Source organism: Dendrobates tinctorius, unplaced genomic scaffold (assembly GCF_039654945.1).
Source record: "Dendrobates tinctorius isolate UK_male_01 unplaced genomic scaffold, ASM3965494v1 ptg000257l, whole genome shotgun sequence".
Classification (NCBI taxonomy): Eukaryota; Metazoa; Chordata; class Amphibia; order Anura; family Dendrobatidae; genus Dendrobates; species Dendrobates tinctorius.
Window position 1 is genome coordinate 6430687 of NW_027361924.1, and position 18864 is coordinate 6449550.

Genomic DNA, 18864 nt, shown 5'->3' on the forward strand with positions numbered 1-18864 from the left:
GTGATCACACGGGAGCGTGCTGCAGCACAGAGGGTGTCAGGAGCGCAGTGATCACACGGGAGAGTCCTGCAGCACAGAGGGTTTCAGGAGCGCAGTGATCACACGGGAGCGTGCTGCAGCACAGAGTATTTCAGGAGTAAAGTGTAATGAGACCATATTGGTGGCTATGAGCGACAACCCCCCCTTCAGCACTGCTGTGGCGGCCCCCCGGCGGAGGATACTGCTCTTGATGACATGGTACTTCACGTTCGCCAGCTTCTCCACCATGATGTCAATGAAACAAGCGACGAGTCCGGTGAGGATCCCGATCATCCCGCAGATCACCCAGCGCGTCACCTCCACGGTGCGGAACGCCTGCCAGAGACATCAGTCACCGAACGGCTATAGTCTGCAGTTATCAGCCCCACACAACCTCTGCAGCTGCCTTCACGGCATGCTGGGAGTTGTAGTTCACAAATACATTAACATCCCCATGACAATAGTTAACGTTGGGGGTTATACTCACGGCGTGATTGATCCTGCGCTCCTCCTCCATAAACAGCTGGTTCTCACTGTTATCATAATCCAGGCTCTGCAAGAGAGGAGTGACACACTTAAACAACACCTCAGCTGACTGCACCACTCTATCCCCCCTCCACAGTAATGGTGGAAACCATCAGCATGAATGTGCTGGGAGTCACATCCTGGGAGCTGAGGCTTTACACAGGACAGTTTTAAAGGAACTGCCATTTGTGCAATTTCTTAAGCGACTGATGAAGGTTCAGAGACAACTGCAACACCCAACATTGGGGGTCACCTCATATTTCAGGGAGAGGAGGTTCTCGTTGTGCGGGATTTCTTTAATGACTGGAGATGAGAGCTCTGTTTCCTGAAAAAAATCCAAAAACAGAAAATTATAACGGGAGTGATGTGCAGGCGGGCAAAGGCGACCTGCGGCGGGCGGGCAAAGGCCCCCTGCCAAAGGCGACCTTTAGGGCAAAGGCGACGTGCGGCGAGCGAGCGGGAGGGCAAAGGCCCCCTGCCAAAGGCGACCTTTAGGGCAAAGGCGACGTGCGGCGAGCGGGCAGGCAGGAAAAGGCGACCTGCGGCGAGCGGGCGGGAGGGCAAAGGCGACCTGCGGCGAGCGGGCGGGAGGGCAAAGGCGACCTGCGGCGAGCGGGCAAAGGCGACCTGCGGCGAGCGGGCAAAGGCGACCTGCGGCGAGCGGGCAAAGGCGACCTGCGGCGAGCGGGCAAAGGCGACCTGCGGCGAGCGGGCAAAGGCGACCTGCGGCGAGCGGGCAAAGGCGACCTGCGGCGAGCGGGCAAAGGCGACCTGCGGCGAGAGGGCGGGAGGGCAAAGGCGACCTGCGGCGGGCGGGCGGGAGGGCAAAGGCAACCTGCGGCGGGCGGGCGGGAGGGCAAAGGCAACCTGCGGCGGGCGGGCGAGAGGGCAAAGGGGACATCAGTATCTGTAAACCAGGACCAGCAGTGGGTGATACATACAGACGTGGTGACGCGTTTCTATTACACTTACCCCCTCCTGGCTTTGGTTACAAATACTGATGTAAAATACTGACCACATACTGAACGTGTGAATGTGGCCTAATAGGAAGGCTGCAGAACTATAATCTCAGCTCTGGATGTAAGCGGATTAACCCCTTACCAGCTCACGGTTCTCATCGCCGAGGTCCACGGTGCTCAGCTGTCCGATGCGAAAGAAAACAGAACTGGGAAACTAAAAAGGGGGAAAAAAATATCTATTAATTATGAATAAATGAAAGGGGAGGGGCTAATTACCATTCATCCGGCCCTGATACTAAAAAGTGGACTTCCCCTTTAAATGGATGACAGGACACCGATTACTCTGCTGCAGATTGGAAAGAGGAAGGCTTCAGAGCAGGAAGCAGAATTTGAGGTTTCGCCAAGTAAAAGAACAATGCTACTTAGAAAGCAGTAAAATTACTTAAAGGGACGGTGTGGTAACCCCCGCCCTCGCGCTCAGTGCCAGTGTGCCCGGACTGATTAGTATAATCTCCGTCCTCATGGCTGACCGCCCGGGAGGCCGCAGACCAGTTATATCAGCTGCAGCCGAGATAATCGCCCCGATCATCGCTGTGTTTGCACCACAAACATCTTGCCAGTCATGTCGCTCTGATCTATTGCTCCCTGTGATCAGCCACCTCTCGGCCGCTGACAGCGCTACTGATGATCATGGCTTTATCACATTACACGGCGGTTTGTGCTATGAATGGCGGCTCAGTGTCCGCGCAGGAAATGAGACGCCGCTCGCCTGTTATGTACAAAATCAGCACAGCGAGGAAGGGGGGCACATACTAATGGCCGAGACCCTGCCCTCCACATACACCACCCTTCTCCAACGTGATCTATTACCCGTTGTTATCAGCCCGATGAGTCACAGAGGAGACTGTGACCCGTGTATGAGGCAGGACAGCAGAGAAGTGTGATGGCGACATTGTACCGTGTGTCACATACAGCAAGAGCGTCGGGAACGTGCAGAATGTCAGATGTGGGGAGGAGAGGCAGAAAGTGACTGCACCAGCAGAAGAATGAGTGCAGCTCTGGAGTATAATACAGGATGTAACTCGGGATCAGTAATGTAATGTATGTACACAGTGACTGCACCAGCAGAATAGTGAGTGCAGCTCTGGGGTATAATACAGGATGTAACTCAGTAATGTAATGTATGTACACAGTGACTGCACCAGCAGAATAGTGAGTGCAGCTCTGGAATATAATGCTGGAGGTTTCTCAGGATCAGTAATGTAATGTATGTACACAGTGACTGCACCAGCAGAATAGGGAGTGCAGCTCTGGAGTATAATATAGGATATAACTCAGTAATGTAATGTATGTACACAGTGACTGCACCAGCAGAATAGTGAGTGCAGCTCTGGAATATAATGCTGGAGGTTTCTCAGGATCAGTAATGTAATGTATGTACACAGTGACTGCACCAGCAGAATAGTGAGCGCAGCTCTGGGGTATAATACAGGATGTAACTCAGTAATGTAATATATGTGCACAGTGACTGCACCAGCAGAATAGTGAGTGCAGCTCTGGAATTTAATGCTGGAGGTTTCTCAGGATCAGTAATGTAATGTATGTACACAGTGACTGCACCAGCAGAATAGTGAGCGCAGCTCTGGGGTATAATACAGGATGTAACTCAGGATCAGTAATGTAATGTATGTACACAGTGACTGCACCAGCAGAATAGTGAGTGCAGCCCTGTACACGCCCAGGAAGAGGAGGAGCGTCTGTGCTGAGCTCTGCAGGCTGGGGTTTTGCTAAGCTCCTGGGAAGGGAGGTTTTTTTTCCTGCAAGGACTTTCCATCTGCCCCCTTCCCAGGAAAGAGGACTCTCCCTGGGACTGAGCGCCGGGGCTGTGCCCCTGGCTCCCACCCTCCGGCAAGCCAGCTGGGGGTGGGGGGCCTCATCCACCACAAGGAGGCCCAAGGCACAGCCAGCAAGTCCCAGGGATGGGGAAAAAGCGGACCCCAGGGGGCCGCAAGGCTCCAGGGTCCGGGACCCCCGAAGTGAAGGCTGTGGCGGGCCCTTCCCCCGGAGGTGCAGCAGCCGGCAGAGGTGAGGCGGGGCCCCCCCTTAACATCTGGGGCTCCAAGGTTGCGGGAGAGCCAGCTACCACCTACGCCTCCCGCATTCATGCCCACCTCTCCGAGTACGAGGAGGCCGGCAAGCAGCTCAGGAGACTCCGGGGGGAGTTGGAGGGAGCCCGGGTCATCAGTAAAAACAGGCTCCCTGCCTCAAAGAGAGCGGAGGTCACCGCCACGGTCAAGCGGCTGAAAGGGGAGATTCGGGCCCTGGAGGACAGGCGAAGTTCCATCATGGCCGGCAGCGGCCCCTTCCAGGAAAAGCTGCAGAACGAGGACCGGTTCAGGGCCATGGCCGGTGGGTCTCCTGGGGGGTCAGGAGTCCCCATCCAGGTGGAGGAAAGCGAGGAGGAGGAAGAACAAGATGGCGCCCACACCACATCCGGGCCACCTCCACCTGAAGACCTGGCGGACACCAGCGTGAGTCAGGTAACATGCAGCGGGATAGCCCCCGAGCAGGTGGCCCTCCCGCTGGACTCCAGTAACGCGGAGGAAAGCGGGAGCGAGGGGGAGGATGGAGGGAGCGGGAGTAGTTCTGAGGGGGGCTGCCTCATCCTTAAACAAGTACGGCAGACTGAATCCCCAGCACGGTTTGGCACGCTGTTGTTTGGGTATGAAGTCTGCCCGGAGGATGAGGCAACCGGGAAGAGGAGAAACAGGAGGCGCAGGCGTAAGGCCTCTGAAGGCGTGGAGGAACAACTGGTTTTTGCTCCTCTTCCTGGGGCCCCTCTGTCCCGCTGTGTGGAACCCGCTACCCACCCCGGCTCGGGCCCTGTGGTGGGTCCGCAGCGAGGGAGCGGGGAGAGAGATGACTGTTGTGACCTGACTGTCGCATCTGGTGACAGTTCAGACCAGGGCAGCGACATGGAGGTCGGTGCTGGTTGTGGTGGTGGTGTCCAGGCTCAGCCCTCAGTGGCAGGGGGGGCTGGCCTGGCACCAGGTAAAGTTGGTACAGCCAGGGCCGCACCTCCGGCGGCGAGTGCTGGGGCTTCTGGACCCCCCACGTACGGATCCGCTAAGTCTGGATCGCTAGTGGGGGTCCAGAAGCCTAGGAAGGGCGAACAAAACATCAAGCAGCAGCTGAGGCGGTGCAAAGTGCTGGTCGCTCCCATGTCGGCGCCTGTGGTGAGAGCGGGGTCTCCGGCACGTCGACCCAAAAAGGGGTCCGTGCAGGGGGCTCCGCCGCCGCTGGGCGACGAGGGGGAGTGGCCGGCCTTGCCTGTCTCAAGTGGTGGGCATGGGGTGGCGGCGGTGGTCCGTGAGGGGGGCGTGGCCTCCCCGAGTGTTGCCCGGCCTGCAAAGGCTGTGGCGTGCGGGGGGGGCATGTCCTCCGCGGCCGTCGTCCCACCCGCTGCATCTGCGTCGCCCGGGGGGGGCGTGGCCTCGCAAGGGGTCGCTGCTTTGCCCGTGGTGGCTGTGGCTGGCGGGGGGGGCGTGGCCTCAGCGGTCGCGGCTCCACCCGCTGTGCTCGCGTCACCCGGGGGGGCCGTGGCCTCGCAGGGGGCCGCGGCTCTGCCTGGAGTGGCTGCGACCGGCGGGGGGGGCGTGGCCGCTGCGGGCCCGCTGCCCTGTGTCCCACCCACCCTTCCAAGTAATGCTGTGCTGCCCCCAAAAGCTGGCGGGGAGTTGTCGGGGTCCCCGGCCCACCTACCTTCATCTGAGGGTGCGGGGACTCTGGCGCTCCCTGGCAAGCCGGCGGCGGGGGTGAAGAAAAGTGCAGGGCAGGGAGCGGTGCCAGTGGCCGTCCCTGCCCAGAGTAATGAAACCTCAGTAAAAGGAAAAAAAATGGAGCTGAAACCAGGAGCTGCTGTTGCTCCTAGGCCCAGCCAGGGCAGAGTGCAGGATGTCATCAGCACTGAGGCATTTAAAGGGGCAGCAGCGCTCCTGGACAGGAGCTGGAGTAGCTCCCAGCAAGAGAGCTCAGGGCCCCCAGCAGGCAAAGAGAGGAACTACACTGGTTTGGGAAATGTTAAAAATGTAAAAAATGTAAATAATGTTGCTATGTTCACCAATTGTGCGAGTGAGAGTGAGTACGAAAGCGGAGTGGACATATTTGAGGAGATGTTTGCTGAAGTGAATGGTGATATGAGTGACATGGATGAGGGAGTGAGTGCTACTGTGAATGTGGGTGAGTGTGCTGGAGTGAATGCAAATAATAAAAGAGTGAATGGGAGAGTGAGTGGGAGGACGAATGAGGGTGCTGGCACAAGTGGTGGGAGGGCTGGCCCGTCTGCCCCCCTGGCCGCAAGACCCCAACATAGTTATGCGGGGGCCGCGGCTGGGGGTCGGGGTGGTCCTCGGGGTGGTCCTGGGGGGGTCTCCTCGCCTCCGGGCTCCAGGGACGGCGCTTTGCACCACCGTTTCCTGGAGGCCCTCAAAAAAGGAGAAAGGTCGATAGTGGTAGAGGGGAGGACAGTGGACTTGTCTTTCTGGATAGAGAGACACGGCCTTGCTGCCTTCCAAAACCAAAGGGAGGGAGGGACTGTTTGGTCTCTCCCCACAGCCGGGCAGGGGCCGCCAAGGAGGAATGTGGTCCGTCTTAGGTGGGGGGGCAGTGAAGCTGTTCCACCTAGGAGCAAGGTGGTGGAGCTCCTCCTTAAGATGGGCTTCGGGGCGAATGACATCTTTGCCCTGATACATCCTTCGGCGTCCCGCTTCTTCGACGTCAGCTTTGTGCGGCCAGAGGGGCTTGAGCTCTTCTGGTCTAACTATGAGCTGGTGCGGGAAGAGCCCGGATGGCGAGGCTTCGTTGCGCAAGCGGTGTCTCGCCAAAATTCCGTCAAGCGAGTGACCGTGGTCACTTGTAATGAGTCACTTGCCGGCGTGGACATTATGACGTGGCTTTCCCGTTACGGGGAAGTCACCGAGGTCCCCAAAAAGAACAGGGACGAATTCGGCATCTGGTCGGGGGGCTGGACCTTCATGGTTAAACTGAAGGTTTCCGGCGGCACGGTCACCCACATCCCTTCCTCGGCGTTCCTGGGAAGGGACAGGATCCTGGTCTTCTACCAGGGGCAACCGAAGGTCTGCCACAAGTGCGGCGACCCCACTCACTTCAGCGCTAGCTGCAAGGTACAGAAATGTGCCTTGTGTGGTGGGGTAGGTCATCTGGCCGCCTCGTGTAAAGACATTCGGTGTCACTTGTGTGGTGACCTAGGTCACCCTCTCAGCCGCTGCCCTCGCTCCTTTTCTAATGCCGCTGCAGGCCCGGCGGGAGGAGTCCGTGAGGGAGAAACCTCTGGCGGCGCTCCTGCAGCTGTGGCAGGTGGTGGCGGAGGGGAAGGGGCTGAGGGACCGGTGAGGAAGGGCAATGCCAAGGTGAGGGGCCCCGCGTATGTGCGGAGGCAAGAAAAACGCCATGGGGGTGGGGGGCAGGTGAAGTCTCGGGCAACCGGGTCGATGCCTGCTCCTCCCTCCAGGCCCATGGCAAAAGCCTCTGAGGTCCTGAGGGAGAGTGTGGTGAGAGAGGAGATCAGGAGGATGGAGAGGGAGGATAAAGCGGCTGACTCGGACGGGTCCTCACAGTATGAAAGTGTTGATGAGGAGGTCCAGGAGCAGCCTACAGCAGCGGGTGGCAAAAGTAAACGTGCCAATCGTAACAAATCGGGGGGGAAGAAGGCTGGCAAGCCTTCAAAATCTCCCCCGCCCCCGACCACCAGGGTGCGCACGGAAGGGCCCGCTGACCCCCCTCTGATTGATCTCTCCAACCGGTTCAGCGTCCTCGGAGGCTCGGATGATGGGCCGCAAGACGAGGATGCTGGGCCGGGGGTACCACCGGAGGGTCCTTCGGGGGATGGTGGGGTCCGTCCCTCAGGGGGCAGTGTTCCTCCTGGGGGGGGGACAGACCTGGAACCCGGGGGCGAGGACACCGGGGGGGGTGGGATGGACACAACGGGAGCTTCCCTGAAAAGGAAGGTGTCCGACCCCTCCCCAGGAGGAGGTGATAGCAGTGGTAAGAAGTTGGCCATCCAACTTGATCACCCATGATGGCGGAACTCGCCCCGTTGACGCTGGCATCTATTAATGTTGCCAGCATAAAGTCAGATGCGGCTCGCTTCACGGCCTTTGATTTTTTCTCCCGGATTGAGGCAGAAATTTTATTCTTGCAAGAGACCAGACTAACAGACATGGGGGCCATCTATAAAGCACGGAGGGAGTGGAGGTGCGGGCCCTCATACTGGTCTCTTGCGGCCGAGCCGTATAGCGGGGTGGCAGTCCTTTTTAAGACTGCAGCTGTTGAATGCCGACGGGTTACTGAGTTGGAAATGGGGAGGTGCCTGATCCTAGATGTCTTCATGAGGGGACAAGAGCTCCGGCTCATCAACATCTACGGCCCGCAGTCCAAGTGGGACCGCAAATGTCTCTTCCTGAGGATCAAGCCCTTTCTTTTTACGAGCCGGCAGGTGGTCTTCGGTGGGGACTTCAACACCATTACGAGGTCCCGTGACCGGGGGGGTCCCGGAGATCGCCTGGCTTATGATAGCGTCACGTTGAATAGCATAGCCAGTGAAGCTCGCCTGGTGGATGTCCACATCCGGCACACCCCAGGTCACGGGGGTTTCACCTACCATAGGGGTAGCAGTAGGTCTAGAATAGACAGGTTTTTTTTGAAGGAGGACGCCATCTTTTCTGCTGTGTCCGCCATTGAGGTGGAGTTCTCCGATCACTGTCTAATTTTCTTTTCTCTGAATGTTGCAGAGACTCATCGGATGGGAAGAGGGCTGTGGAAGCTCAATTCGTCCCTGCTGGAAGAAGCGGAGGTGAGACAATCCTTCGAGGACTTTCTTCAGAGCCAGGTACCGCTGTTGGATCTCTGTAGTAGTAAGTCAGAGTGGTGGGAGATCTTCAAAAAGCGGGTGGCGGGGTTCTTCCGTCAGCTCTCGAGCCTCAGGAGTCTGAACAGGCACCGCTTGTACCAGGCCCTGGGGAGGAAACTCGAGCAGCTTGTCTCGACTGGAGGTGACCGTGAGGAAATCTCCAGAGTGAAATCTTTGCTCAAGAGGTGTCAGTATGATAGACACACATCTTTAGTTTTTGAGAGGGACTTCGGGAAGTACCGCTCGCCCGACCCTTACAGAAACTGTAAGATGTCAGTGAATTGTAAGATGGTGACAGGACTGATCGACAGTACGGGGTCCCTGAACAGATCCAAATCAGGGATCCTGGAGGTGGTCAGATCCTTCTACTCACACCTCTTGGAAAAGAAGGATCTGGATCGGGACAGGATGTCGGCTTTCCTGGCTGAAACCGTCCCTGAGCCAGGGGGTGATCCCTCTCTTGGTGTTTTGGCAGAAGAAATCAGGGAAGAGGAAGTGAGACTGGCCATTGATGGGCTTCGGCCCAAGAAATCGCCAGGTCCGGATGGCTTAACATCCGAGTTCTATAAGACTTTTAGGGACTCCTTGGTCCCCCTCTTGACAGGGGTATTCAATGAGTGTCTCTCCTCGGGCACTCTTCCCGACTCAATGAGGAAGTCAGCCCTCATTATTCTGTCAAAGGGTAAGGATCCGTCCCGTATCGAGAATTGGCGTCCCATAGCGCTTCTCGATACGGACCGGAAGGTTCTGGCCAAGGTGCTGTTTAATCGGCTGGTGAAGTTTGCACCCCGGCTCCTGTCAGGGGCCCAGCATTGCTCTGTTCCAGGCCGCAGTACTTTTAGTGCTGTGCTCGGTGTCCGAGAGGCAGTGGAGCAGGGTAGGGCAGGTCACTGGAAGGGGTACTTGCTGTCATTAGATCAAGCGAAAGCCTTTGACCGGGTCAACCACGAGTACCTCTGGTCCGTTCTTTTGAGGTATGGTCTGCCTGGGAGGTTTGTAAAATGGTTAGAGATCTTGTACCAAGGGGCTGAGACTTTTCCGCTGGTGAACGGTTGGTCAGGTCGCCCTTTTGAGGTGGGTTCTGGGGTCCGTCAGGGCTGTCCGCTGAGCCCGCTTTTATACGTGTTTGCGATCGATCCCTTCCTAAGGAGGGTAGATCGTGGACCGTTGGCGGGAGTCGGGATGGACCAGGCGGGCTCTGGGTCCTCTCTGAGGGTGGTGGCGTATGCTGATGATGTTTCCCTTTTCGTGTCCTCGAGAGGGGAGGCGGATTGGGTCATGTCGGAGGTAGTGCGCTACTCGGAGGCATCCGGGTCCATGATCAACCGGGATAAGTGTGAAAGTCTCTGGCTGGGAGGGGGAGATCCTAGGTTTGATCTCCCGGACACCCTTCCAGGGCCCCAGGCCACCGCCAAAATTCTAGGCATCGAATTTGGCCCCGGGGATTACCCCCAGCAAAATTGGGAGGGCAGACTTAAGATCGCCGCCCAAAAGGTGGACCAATGGAAGGGTTGGTCTTTAACCCTGAGGGAAAGGGTTGCCCTGGCTAAAGGCTTTCTGCTACCTTTATTAATATACCTGGGCAGTGTGTGCATCTTGCCGGAACCTCTCTGGACACGGGTCTATAGCCTGTTCTTCCAATTGTTATGGGGGAATAGGCTTAACCTAATCAAGAGGGAGGTTACATACCGTACGAGGAGACTAGGCGGGTTGGGTATGGTCAACCCGGTGGTGTTTCTAGTAAACACCTTTCTTAAGACTAACATCTCCAACCTCTGGCTAGAGAGGGCTCCTCCGTGGGTAGTCTCCTGCAAGGGTTGGCTTTGGCCTTTCTTCCAGGAATGGGAGACAGGAGGGCAGGTGAAGGATCTACGCACACCTCATGGGCATCTCCCGGCTTACGCTACCCCGGTTCTGAAGGTGATCCGCCGGTGGGGTCTGGGAATGTGGGAAATCAGGACCATGTCGAGGCAATGCCTTGACAGGAGGGTCCTGTTGACCCATTTCCAGAAGCCCCTGGCCCTTAAGGATTGCCCAGGCCGGGATCTGGAGGTCGGGCTGGGGCTTTTAAATTCTAAGCGGATCCCCATGAAGTTTTGGGACTTGACCTGGCGTTGCTTCCACGGGAGGCTGTATGTAAAGGATAACTTGAAGTGCAGGAAATCCGATGATCGGGGTTGTCCCCGTGAGGAGTGTGGCGACGTGCTGGAAAGCATGGAGCACTTCCTGCTTCAGTGTCCCTTTAATGCAGAGGTGTACAACAGGGTGGGTGCTTCCATACGCTGGCCGCGGCTGGCGTCCCTCTCCTACGCTGAGTGGGCCTATGGAGCGTTCAGATCCCTGGGTGGCCGGGACCCGTGCACTTTATTCCTAGTCAGTGTAGTGGTTAGGTTCTACACTTGGAATGCACGGTGCCTAGTTTCGACGCGGAAAAAAACCCTCCCAAGGGATGAGGTGGTAGGAAACATCTTGGGTGACCTGGTGAAGGTCCGTTCTTTGGAGTTCGAAAGGTTGGGTGTGAGGAAGGCCTCTTGGCTTTGGAGAGGCCTCTCCTTTTAAAAACGCACTCAAGGGAGGGCTAGCTCCGTGTGAATGAGGGTAGGGATAGCATAAGTTTCACTGGGTGTGTTAGGGATAGAAGTAGGGGCAGATAGGGACAGGGAGGGACAGGCACTGAGGGACAGATAGAGAGTTAGTTATGTTAAGTTAGGTGGAGTAGGGACAGGAAGGGACAGATAGGGACAGTTTCTTTAGGGACAGAAGCAGGGACAGTCTTAGTTGTTAAGGGACAGGGTGAATGAGTTAGTGAGGGACGGGGCCTCGAGAACTCCTTTTCCTGGTGGTGGGCTAAAAGCATGCCACTCTAGTCTTTTGTTTTGGAAACATAGAGCATTAATGGATATTGGGCTTGCAGGCACTGAACTTGGGCCTGTAAGAAACGTTTTGAAGGGTATGGTGTATTTAGTAATTAATTATATTTAATTGGTGTTATATTGTATTATGTATTGTATTGTATGTTATTATGTGTTGTGTATGTGTTATTATTTTCTTTTAGTTAGAGGGCATGGGAGGGTATAGTGAGGTTGGGAGGGGGGTGAATGGGGGAGGTGAGAATGGAAAAATCAAAGGACCCCAAGTCAAGGGAAGTGGCAAGTTGAGATATACCATGGAGGAAGAAGGCATGCTGGAGCACATCGGAGGCAAATGGTGGGGGGTTTTTTTTTTTTTTTTTTTTTTCTTGAGGGGCATAAAACTTTCGTGCTCCTCAAGTAGATGTGATAGGCCACGAACTGTTATGGACCTTGTGGAGTGATAGGCCATGGACGTATATGGACCTGTGGTGAGGAAAAAAGGTGGGGGGAAAAAATTAAAAAAAAAAAAAAAAAAAAAAAATTATAAAAAAAAATATATAATAAAAAAAATTCAAAAAAAAAAAAAAAAAAAAAGGATAGGGGTGGTAAGCTCGGTGGCGGTTCTTTTTGCCAAGTTAATGGCTAAAGCTAGTTTTGAGGCAGTATGGGCCGGAAGTATTTCTTTAGTTATTTGTATATAGGTATGGGTGGGAAACGTGAATGGGGCGTGAACGGGTATGCATGAGGATGAATGGATTATATGTGGGGTTTTTTATTTTTTAAATTGTATAGTGTTGGTGGAGAGTTCCTGCTGGGGGCCTTCCAAGCTGGAAAGCTTGAGGACCACAAAGGACATTGCAAGTTTTGCACAGGCGTTGTATGTTTCTGTATGGTTTTGTCTTGTTTTTTAGTTCTGGAATGTTGTTTTTGTCTGTCTTATGTATTATGTATTGTGTTTTTGATATTTTTATAATAAAAGAGATACAGGAGGTAACTCAGGATCAGTAATGTAATGTATGTACACAGTGATTGCACCAGCAGAATAGTGAGTGCAGCTCTGGGGTATAATACAGGAGGTAACTCAGGATCAGTAATGTAATGTACAGTATGTACACAGTGACTGCACCAGCAGAATAGTGAGTGCAGCTCTGGAGTATAATACAGGATGTAACTCAGGATCAGTAATGTAATGTATGTACACAGTGACTGCACCAGCAGAATAGTGAGTGCAGCTCTGGAGTATAATGCTGGAGGTTTCTCAGGATCAGTACAGGACCCCCTGGGGAGCTGCAGTACAGCATTTGTGCTGTGTGTGGTTTCCACTGGTTTTACCTCATTCTGGATTTTTCGGGTTCCTTACTGTCAGACCACAGGATCTATTGTGAAACTCCACAACGTGTACAAGGAACAGACAGTGGCTGCAGCAGGAAGAAGCCTGAAAGCGGATACTTCACTTGGGACCCCATCACACAAGCTCTTATGACACCGGACAGAATATCATGTACAGATGCTGCATAACTACAATTCCCAGCAAGCTGACATCTGCACAGAATTTAACTCTTCCAGCCCAAGAGAACCCAAACACGGATTCTGCTGCAAAACATGGTCTGAAATAAGCCCTAATGTCATGAATATACAGGGGACCTGAGCATGCTGGGAGCTGTAGTTCCTAAATCAAGAATAAGAGATGGACCAGATAAGATCTCCTTTTTATTGAGATCTGTTCCTTTAAGAAACATGTGATCCTCTTAGGTTCACCTCCCCCCCCACTTAAAGGGCAACAGTGTGACACAAGCTGTGACCAATCCCTGTGTAAATACCGCACAGAAAGTAAGTGCCCCCTCCCCCAGTATTATTACACGAGATGCAGATCAAGAGTCAAGGAAATCGGACATCAACCCCCATAAAAATGCTGTCCACAAGGACCCCAGAAGAAACCAACGCCCTACTGACCCTCCACCACCGCCCTGCCGAGAGCCGCACCATAAAACAGTGTAAGGAGACCCACATGTCCTCCCCCTGCACAGACCCACAGTACACCCCCTACAGAGCCCTCATGTCCTCCCCTACAGAGCCTCCCCGTGTACCCCCCTGCAGACTCTCCATGTACCCCCCAGCACAGCCTCCCCGTGTACCCCCTGCAGACTCTCCATGTACCCCCCAGCACAGCCTCCCCGTGTACCCCCCTGCAGACTCTCCATGTACCCCCAGCACAGCCTCCCCGTGTACCCCCCTGCAGACTCTCCATGTACCCCCAGCACAGCCTCCCCGTGTACCCCCCTGCAGACTCTCCATGTACCCCCCAGCACAGCCTCCCCGTGTACCCCCCTGCAGACTCTCCATGTACCCCCCAGCACAGCCTCCCCGTGTACCCCCTGCAGACTCTCCATGTACCCCCAGCACAGCCTCCCCGTGTACCCCCCTGCAGACTCTCCATGTACCCCCCAGCACAGCCTCCCCGTGTACCCCCTGCAGACTCTCCATGTACCCCCCAGCACAGCCTCCCCGTGTACCCCCCTGCAGACTCTCCATGTACCCCCCAGCACAGCCTCCCCGTGTACCCCCTGCAGACTCTCCATGTACCCCCAGCACAGCCTCCCCGTGTACCCCCCTGCAGACTCTCCATGTACCCCCCAGCACAGCCTCCCCGTGTACCCCCCTGCAGACTCTCCATGTACCCCCCAGCACAGCCTCCCCGTGTACCCCCTGCAGACTCTCCATGTACCCCCAGCACAGCCTCCCCGTGTACCCCCCTGCAGACTCTTCATGTACCCCCCAGCACAGCCTCCCCGTGTCCTCCCCTGCAGACTCTCCATGTACCCCCCAGCACAGCCTCCCCGTGTACCCCCCTGCAGACTCTCCATGTACCCCCAGCACAGCCTCCCCGTGTACCCCCCTGCAGACTCTTCATGTACCCCCCAGCACAGCCTCCCCGTGTCCTCCCCTGCAGACTCTCCATGTACCCCCAGCACAGCCTCCCCGTGTACCCCCCTGCAGACTCTTCATGTACCCCCCAGCACAGCCTCCCCGTGTACCCCCTGCACTCTCCATGTACCCCCAGCACAGCCTTCCCGTGTACCCCCCTGCAGACTCTCCATGTACCCCCAGCACAGCCTTCCCGTGTACCCCCCTGCAGACTCTCCATGTACCCCCCAGCACAGCCTCCCCGTGTACCCCCCTGCAGACTCTCCATGTACCCCCCAGCACAGCCTCCCCGTGTACCCCCTGCAGACTCTCCATGTACCCCCCAGCACAGCCTCCCCGTGTACCCCCCTGCAGACTCTCCATGTACCCCCCAGCACAGCCTCCCCGTGTACCCCCTGCAGACTCTCCATGTACCCCCCAGCACAGCCTCCCCGTGTCCCCCCTGCAGACTCTCCATGTACCCCCCAGCACAGCCTCCCCGTGTCCTCCCCTGCAGACTCTCCATGTACCCCCCAGCACAGCCTTCCCGTGTACCCCCCTGCAGACTCTCCATGTACCCCCCAGCACAGCCTCCCCGTGTACCCCCCTGCAGACTCTCCATGTACCCCCAGCACAGCCCCCCCATGTCCTCCCCGTGGCCACCTATCTGCACAGCCCCCAATTCCCAGCATCCCTCCTCCCGCCCTCACCTGCCGGTTGCCGGCTCCGTTCAGCAGCGGCGTGCTCTCCCCGGCCTCCTCCAGCTGCTCCCGGCCGGACCACGACACCCTGTTGGCCACATTGGCCATGCTCCGTCCTGTGCGGCCGCTCCGCTCGCTGTTTGTGCATGTGACAGCCGGAGCCTCGGCAGATCCCACGGTCATGTGACTGCCAATCTACAGCGCCGCAGCGGGGTCATACCTGGAAAGCGCGCCCGGGGCATGACGGGTAATGTAGTCCTACAGTGTTGCCATAACAACACGGCTGCTGGCTGGGGCCTTTCCTAAGCAGCTGAGGAGCTGTCATGTGGAACTTTCCAGGGTGATGGCGGCCTGTCGCGTGACCCAGCTCTGTCTCGTTTAACCCTTCTGTGACCTGTCAATGTGGCCTTTTGGAATCTGCTCCATACTAGGCACTGTCCAATCAAAAGGCTGCAAAAATAACAGCGAAAAATGGTAACAATTCGGTGGATTGGTCCAGCTAAAAAAAAAAAAAAACCCTCAGCGTCGCCTTAAAGGGTTAATTCCGTCTTTACATGTTTCCGTAGGTGATGAGGTGGGGTCGCCGGCACCTACACTGGTTCCGAGGGCCGGGAATGCCCGTGTGAATGGGAAGAAGCCGAGCGCGGGGCTCAGACGGGTCCGGCAGTCACATGGCGGATGGACGGAGGGAGGGCGCGGCCGTCCGGCACCGCCACATCCACAGCGGGGAATTCTGGGCCAATCCCCCATCAGCTATCCCCCATCCCGTTACTAAGTCACGGCTTATTTTCCCAGAGGACCCCTGTAAGTGTTGGTAGCTGGGGTGTGCCATTCCCCGGTGTGGGGTGTCACTGATACACCAGGGGCTTAGTGCTAGCGGTATTATTCAGTCACTATATGGCGCTGTCCAGTACAGTACAGTATGTAACTGGTGCATCGAAGTGGCATTCATAGTCACTATTGGGGCTCGGGGACGGCTCCTCGTGAGGTGACGGCCATGAGGGGACAGCTCCTCGTGAGGGGACGGCCGTGAGGGGACGGCTCCTCGTGAGGTGACGGCCGTGAGGGGACGGCTCCTCGTGAGGTGACGGCCGTGAGGGGACAGCTCCTCGTGAGGTGACGGCCAAGAGGGGACAGCTCCTCGTGAGGGGACAGCTCATCGTGAGGTGACGGCCGTGAGGGGACGGCTCCTTGTGAGGAGACGGCTCCTCGTGAGGGGACGGCCATGATGGGACGGCTCCTCGTGAGGGGACGGCCATGATGGGACGGCTCCTCGTGAGGTGACGGCCGTGAGGGGACAGCTCCTCGTGAGGGGACAGCTCCTCGTGAGGTGACGGCCGTGAGGGGACGGCTCCTTGTGAGGTGACGGCCGTGAGGAGACGGCTCCTCGTGAGGGGACGGCCATGATGGGACGGCTCCTCGTGAGGTGACGGCCGTGAGGGGACGGCTCCTCGTGAGGTGACGGCCATGAGGGGACAGCTCTTTGTGAGGTGACGGCCGTGAGGTGACGGCCATGAGGGGACAGCTCCTCGTGAGGGGACAGCTCCTCGTGAGGTGACGACCGTGAGGGGACGGCTCCTTGTGAGGTGACGGCCGTGAGGAGACGGCTCCTCGTGAGGGGACGGCCATGATGGGACGGCTCCTCGTGAGGGGACGGCTCCTCGTGAGGTGACGGCCATGAGGGGACAGCTCCTTGTGAGGTGACGGCCGTGAGGAGACGGCTCCTCGTGAGGGGACGGCCATGATGGGACGTCTCCTCGTGAGGTGACGGCCGTGAGGGGACGGCTCCTCGTGAGGGGACGGCCATGATGGGACGGCTCCTCGTGAGGTGACGGCCATGAGGGGACAGCTCCTCGTGAGGGGACAGCTCCTCGTGAGGTGACGGCCGTGAGGAGACGGCTCCTTGTGAGGTGACGGCCGTGAGGAGACGGCTCCTCGTGAGGGGACGGCTCCTCGTGAGGGGACGGCCATGATGGGACGGCTCCTCGTGAGGTGACGGCCGTGAGGGGACGGCCATGAGGGGACAGCTCCTCGTGAGGGGACGGCCGTGAGGTGACGGCCATGAGGGGACAGCTCCTCGTGAGGGGACAGCTCCTCGTGAGGTGACGGCCGTTAGGGGACGGCTCCTTGTGAGGTGACGGCCGTGAGGAGACGGCTCCTCGTGAGGGAACGGCTCCTCGTGAGGGGACAGCTCCTCGTGAGGGGACGGCCATGATGGGACGGCTCCTCGTGAGGTGACGGCCATGAGGGGACAGCTCCTCGTGAGGTGACGGCCGTGAGGGGACGGCTCCTCGTGAGGTGACGGCTATGAGGGGGCGGCCGTGAGGGGACGGCTCCTCGTGAGGGGACGACCATAATGTGACGGCCTTGAGGGGACAGCTCTTCGTGAGGTCGGTACAGGACGACGCTTCTCCAGCCTTGTTCATCACAATTGTCCTATAGTATAACTGACACTGTTAGAGCAACCAATAAGGCTATGTGCACACGTTGAGGATTCTGCTGCGTTTCCGCAGCATTTTTGGCCCTGCGGAAACGCAGCAGTTCCGCAGACATGGTACAGTACCATGTTAGCCTATGGCATTTCAAATCCGCTGTGCTCACGCTGCGTTTTTTTCCACGCAGTTTACAAACCGCAGCATGTCAATTGTTTGGGCGGATTCCGCAGCGGTTTCACACCTTTAACATAGTAGAGGTGTGAAACCGCAGGGCAGAATCGCAGGAAAACCGCAGGTCACTTTACCTGCGGTTTTACCTGCTGATCCGCGCGGAAAAACCCGCAGGTGAATCCGCAGCGTGTGCACATAACCTTAGTGATCAGCTGTTATTCCTGTGCAACCAGTCAGAGCTCAACTTTCGTTTTACCTCAGCAGTGTAAGTAGTGAGTGAGGCCGCTGTTAGTAGTGTTGTGTGTGAGCAATGGAGGTGTATTGTGATAGCAGAGGCGATGGACGCACACGATCAGTCACAAAGGATAGTGTATAGTATTATTCTTTATACACGGTGTCATAGTATTCTTTATATTTGTACAGCGGTATTATTTCATCACTGCATGAAGGTATTATTTAAGCACTGTATGATAGTATATACTGTATGACGGTATTATTTCAGTACTGTGTGACAGTATTCTTTATAAACTGTATGACAGTATTATTTCAGCACTTTATGATAGTATTCTTTACTCTATGATGGTATTTCACTCTTTCATTGCCACCATTTGGTAAATACAAAAAAGTCCATTAATTTTCTCATTAATGTACTCTCTGCACCCCATCGTGACTGAAAAAAACAGAAATGTAGAACTTTTTGCAAATTTATTAAAAAAGAAAAACTGAAACATCACATGGTCATACTTATTCAGACCCTTTGCTCGGGCACTCATACTGTATGTAAGTGACACGCTGTCCATTTCCTTGTGATTCTCCTTGAGATGGGTCTACTCCTTCATTGGAGTCCAGCTGTGTGTAATTACACTGATAGGACTTGATTTGTAAAGGCGCACACCTGTCTATATAAGACCTCACATCTCACAGTGCATGTCAGACCAAATGAGAATCATGAGGTCTAAGGAACTGGCCAAGGAGCTCAGAGACAGAATTGTGGCAAGGCACACATCTGGCCAAGGTTACAAAAGAATTTCTGCAGTACTCAAGGTTCCTAAGAGCACAGTGGCCTCCATAATCCTTAAATGGAAGAAGTTTGGGACCACCAGAAGTCTTCCTAGACCTGGCCGTCCAGTCAAACTGAGCAATCGTGGGAGAAGAGCCTTGGTGAGAGAGGTAAAGAAGAACCCCAAGATCACTGTGGCTGAGCTCCTGTTAGCGTGGCTGGTCTGAAGCCGGAATCTCCAGGAGTGGACCCTCTGGGCTGTGGCACCGAGGGACCCCGGGCGAGCTGCCAGGTGGAACGACCCCTATACAGGGACCGTTAGGAGCAGGCCCAGGGGTTCGAGTACCACGGTATCCGGTACCGAGAGGGGC

The 18864-nt window shown here is 56.2% G+C and overlaps 1 protein-coding gene and 1 long non-coding RNA gene across 3 annotated transcripts in view; one reads left to right on the plus strand and one right to left on the minus strand.

Annotated features, from left to right (window-relative positions):
* CLCN7 (chloride voltage-gated channel 7) overlaps positions 1-15233 on the minus strand; it is a 35848-nt gene extending 20615 nt beyond the window's left edge. The window contains exons 1-5 of one of the 2 annotated variants that reach the window (XM_073558552.1): positions 15108-15233; positions 1645-1716; positions 797-868; positions 506-571; positions 222-354 (exon numbers count right to left, since the gene is read on the minus strand). In XM_073558552.1, the coding sequence (XP_073414653.1) occupies positions 222-354; positions 506-571; positions 797-868; positions 1645-1716; positions 15108-15212 (448 nt within the window). In that variant the 5' untranslated portion in view covers positions 15213-15233. The other variant, XM_073558551.1, reaches the window with a different exon arrangement.
* LOC141069168 (uncharacterized) lies at positions 15232-18221 on the plus strand. The gene is made up of 2 exons (XR_012226524.1): positions 15232-15361; positions 15454-18221. It is a non-coding gene; the product is annotated as an uncharacterized lncRNA (long non-coding RNA).
* The last annotated feature ends 643 nt before the right edge of the window (positions 18222-18864 follow it).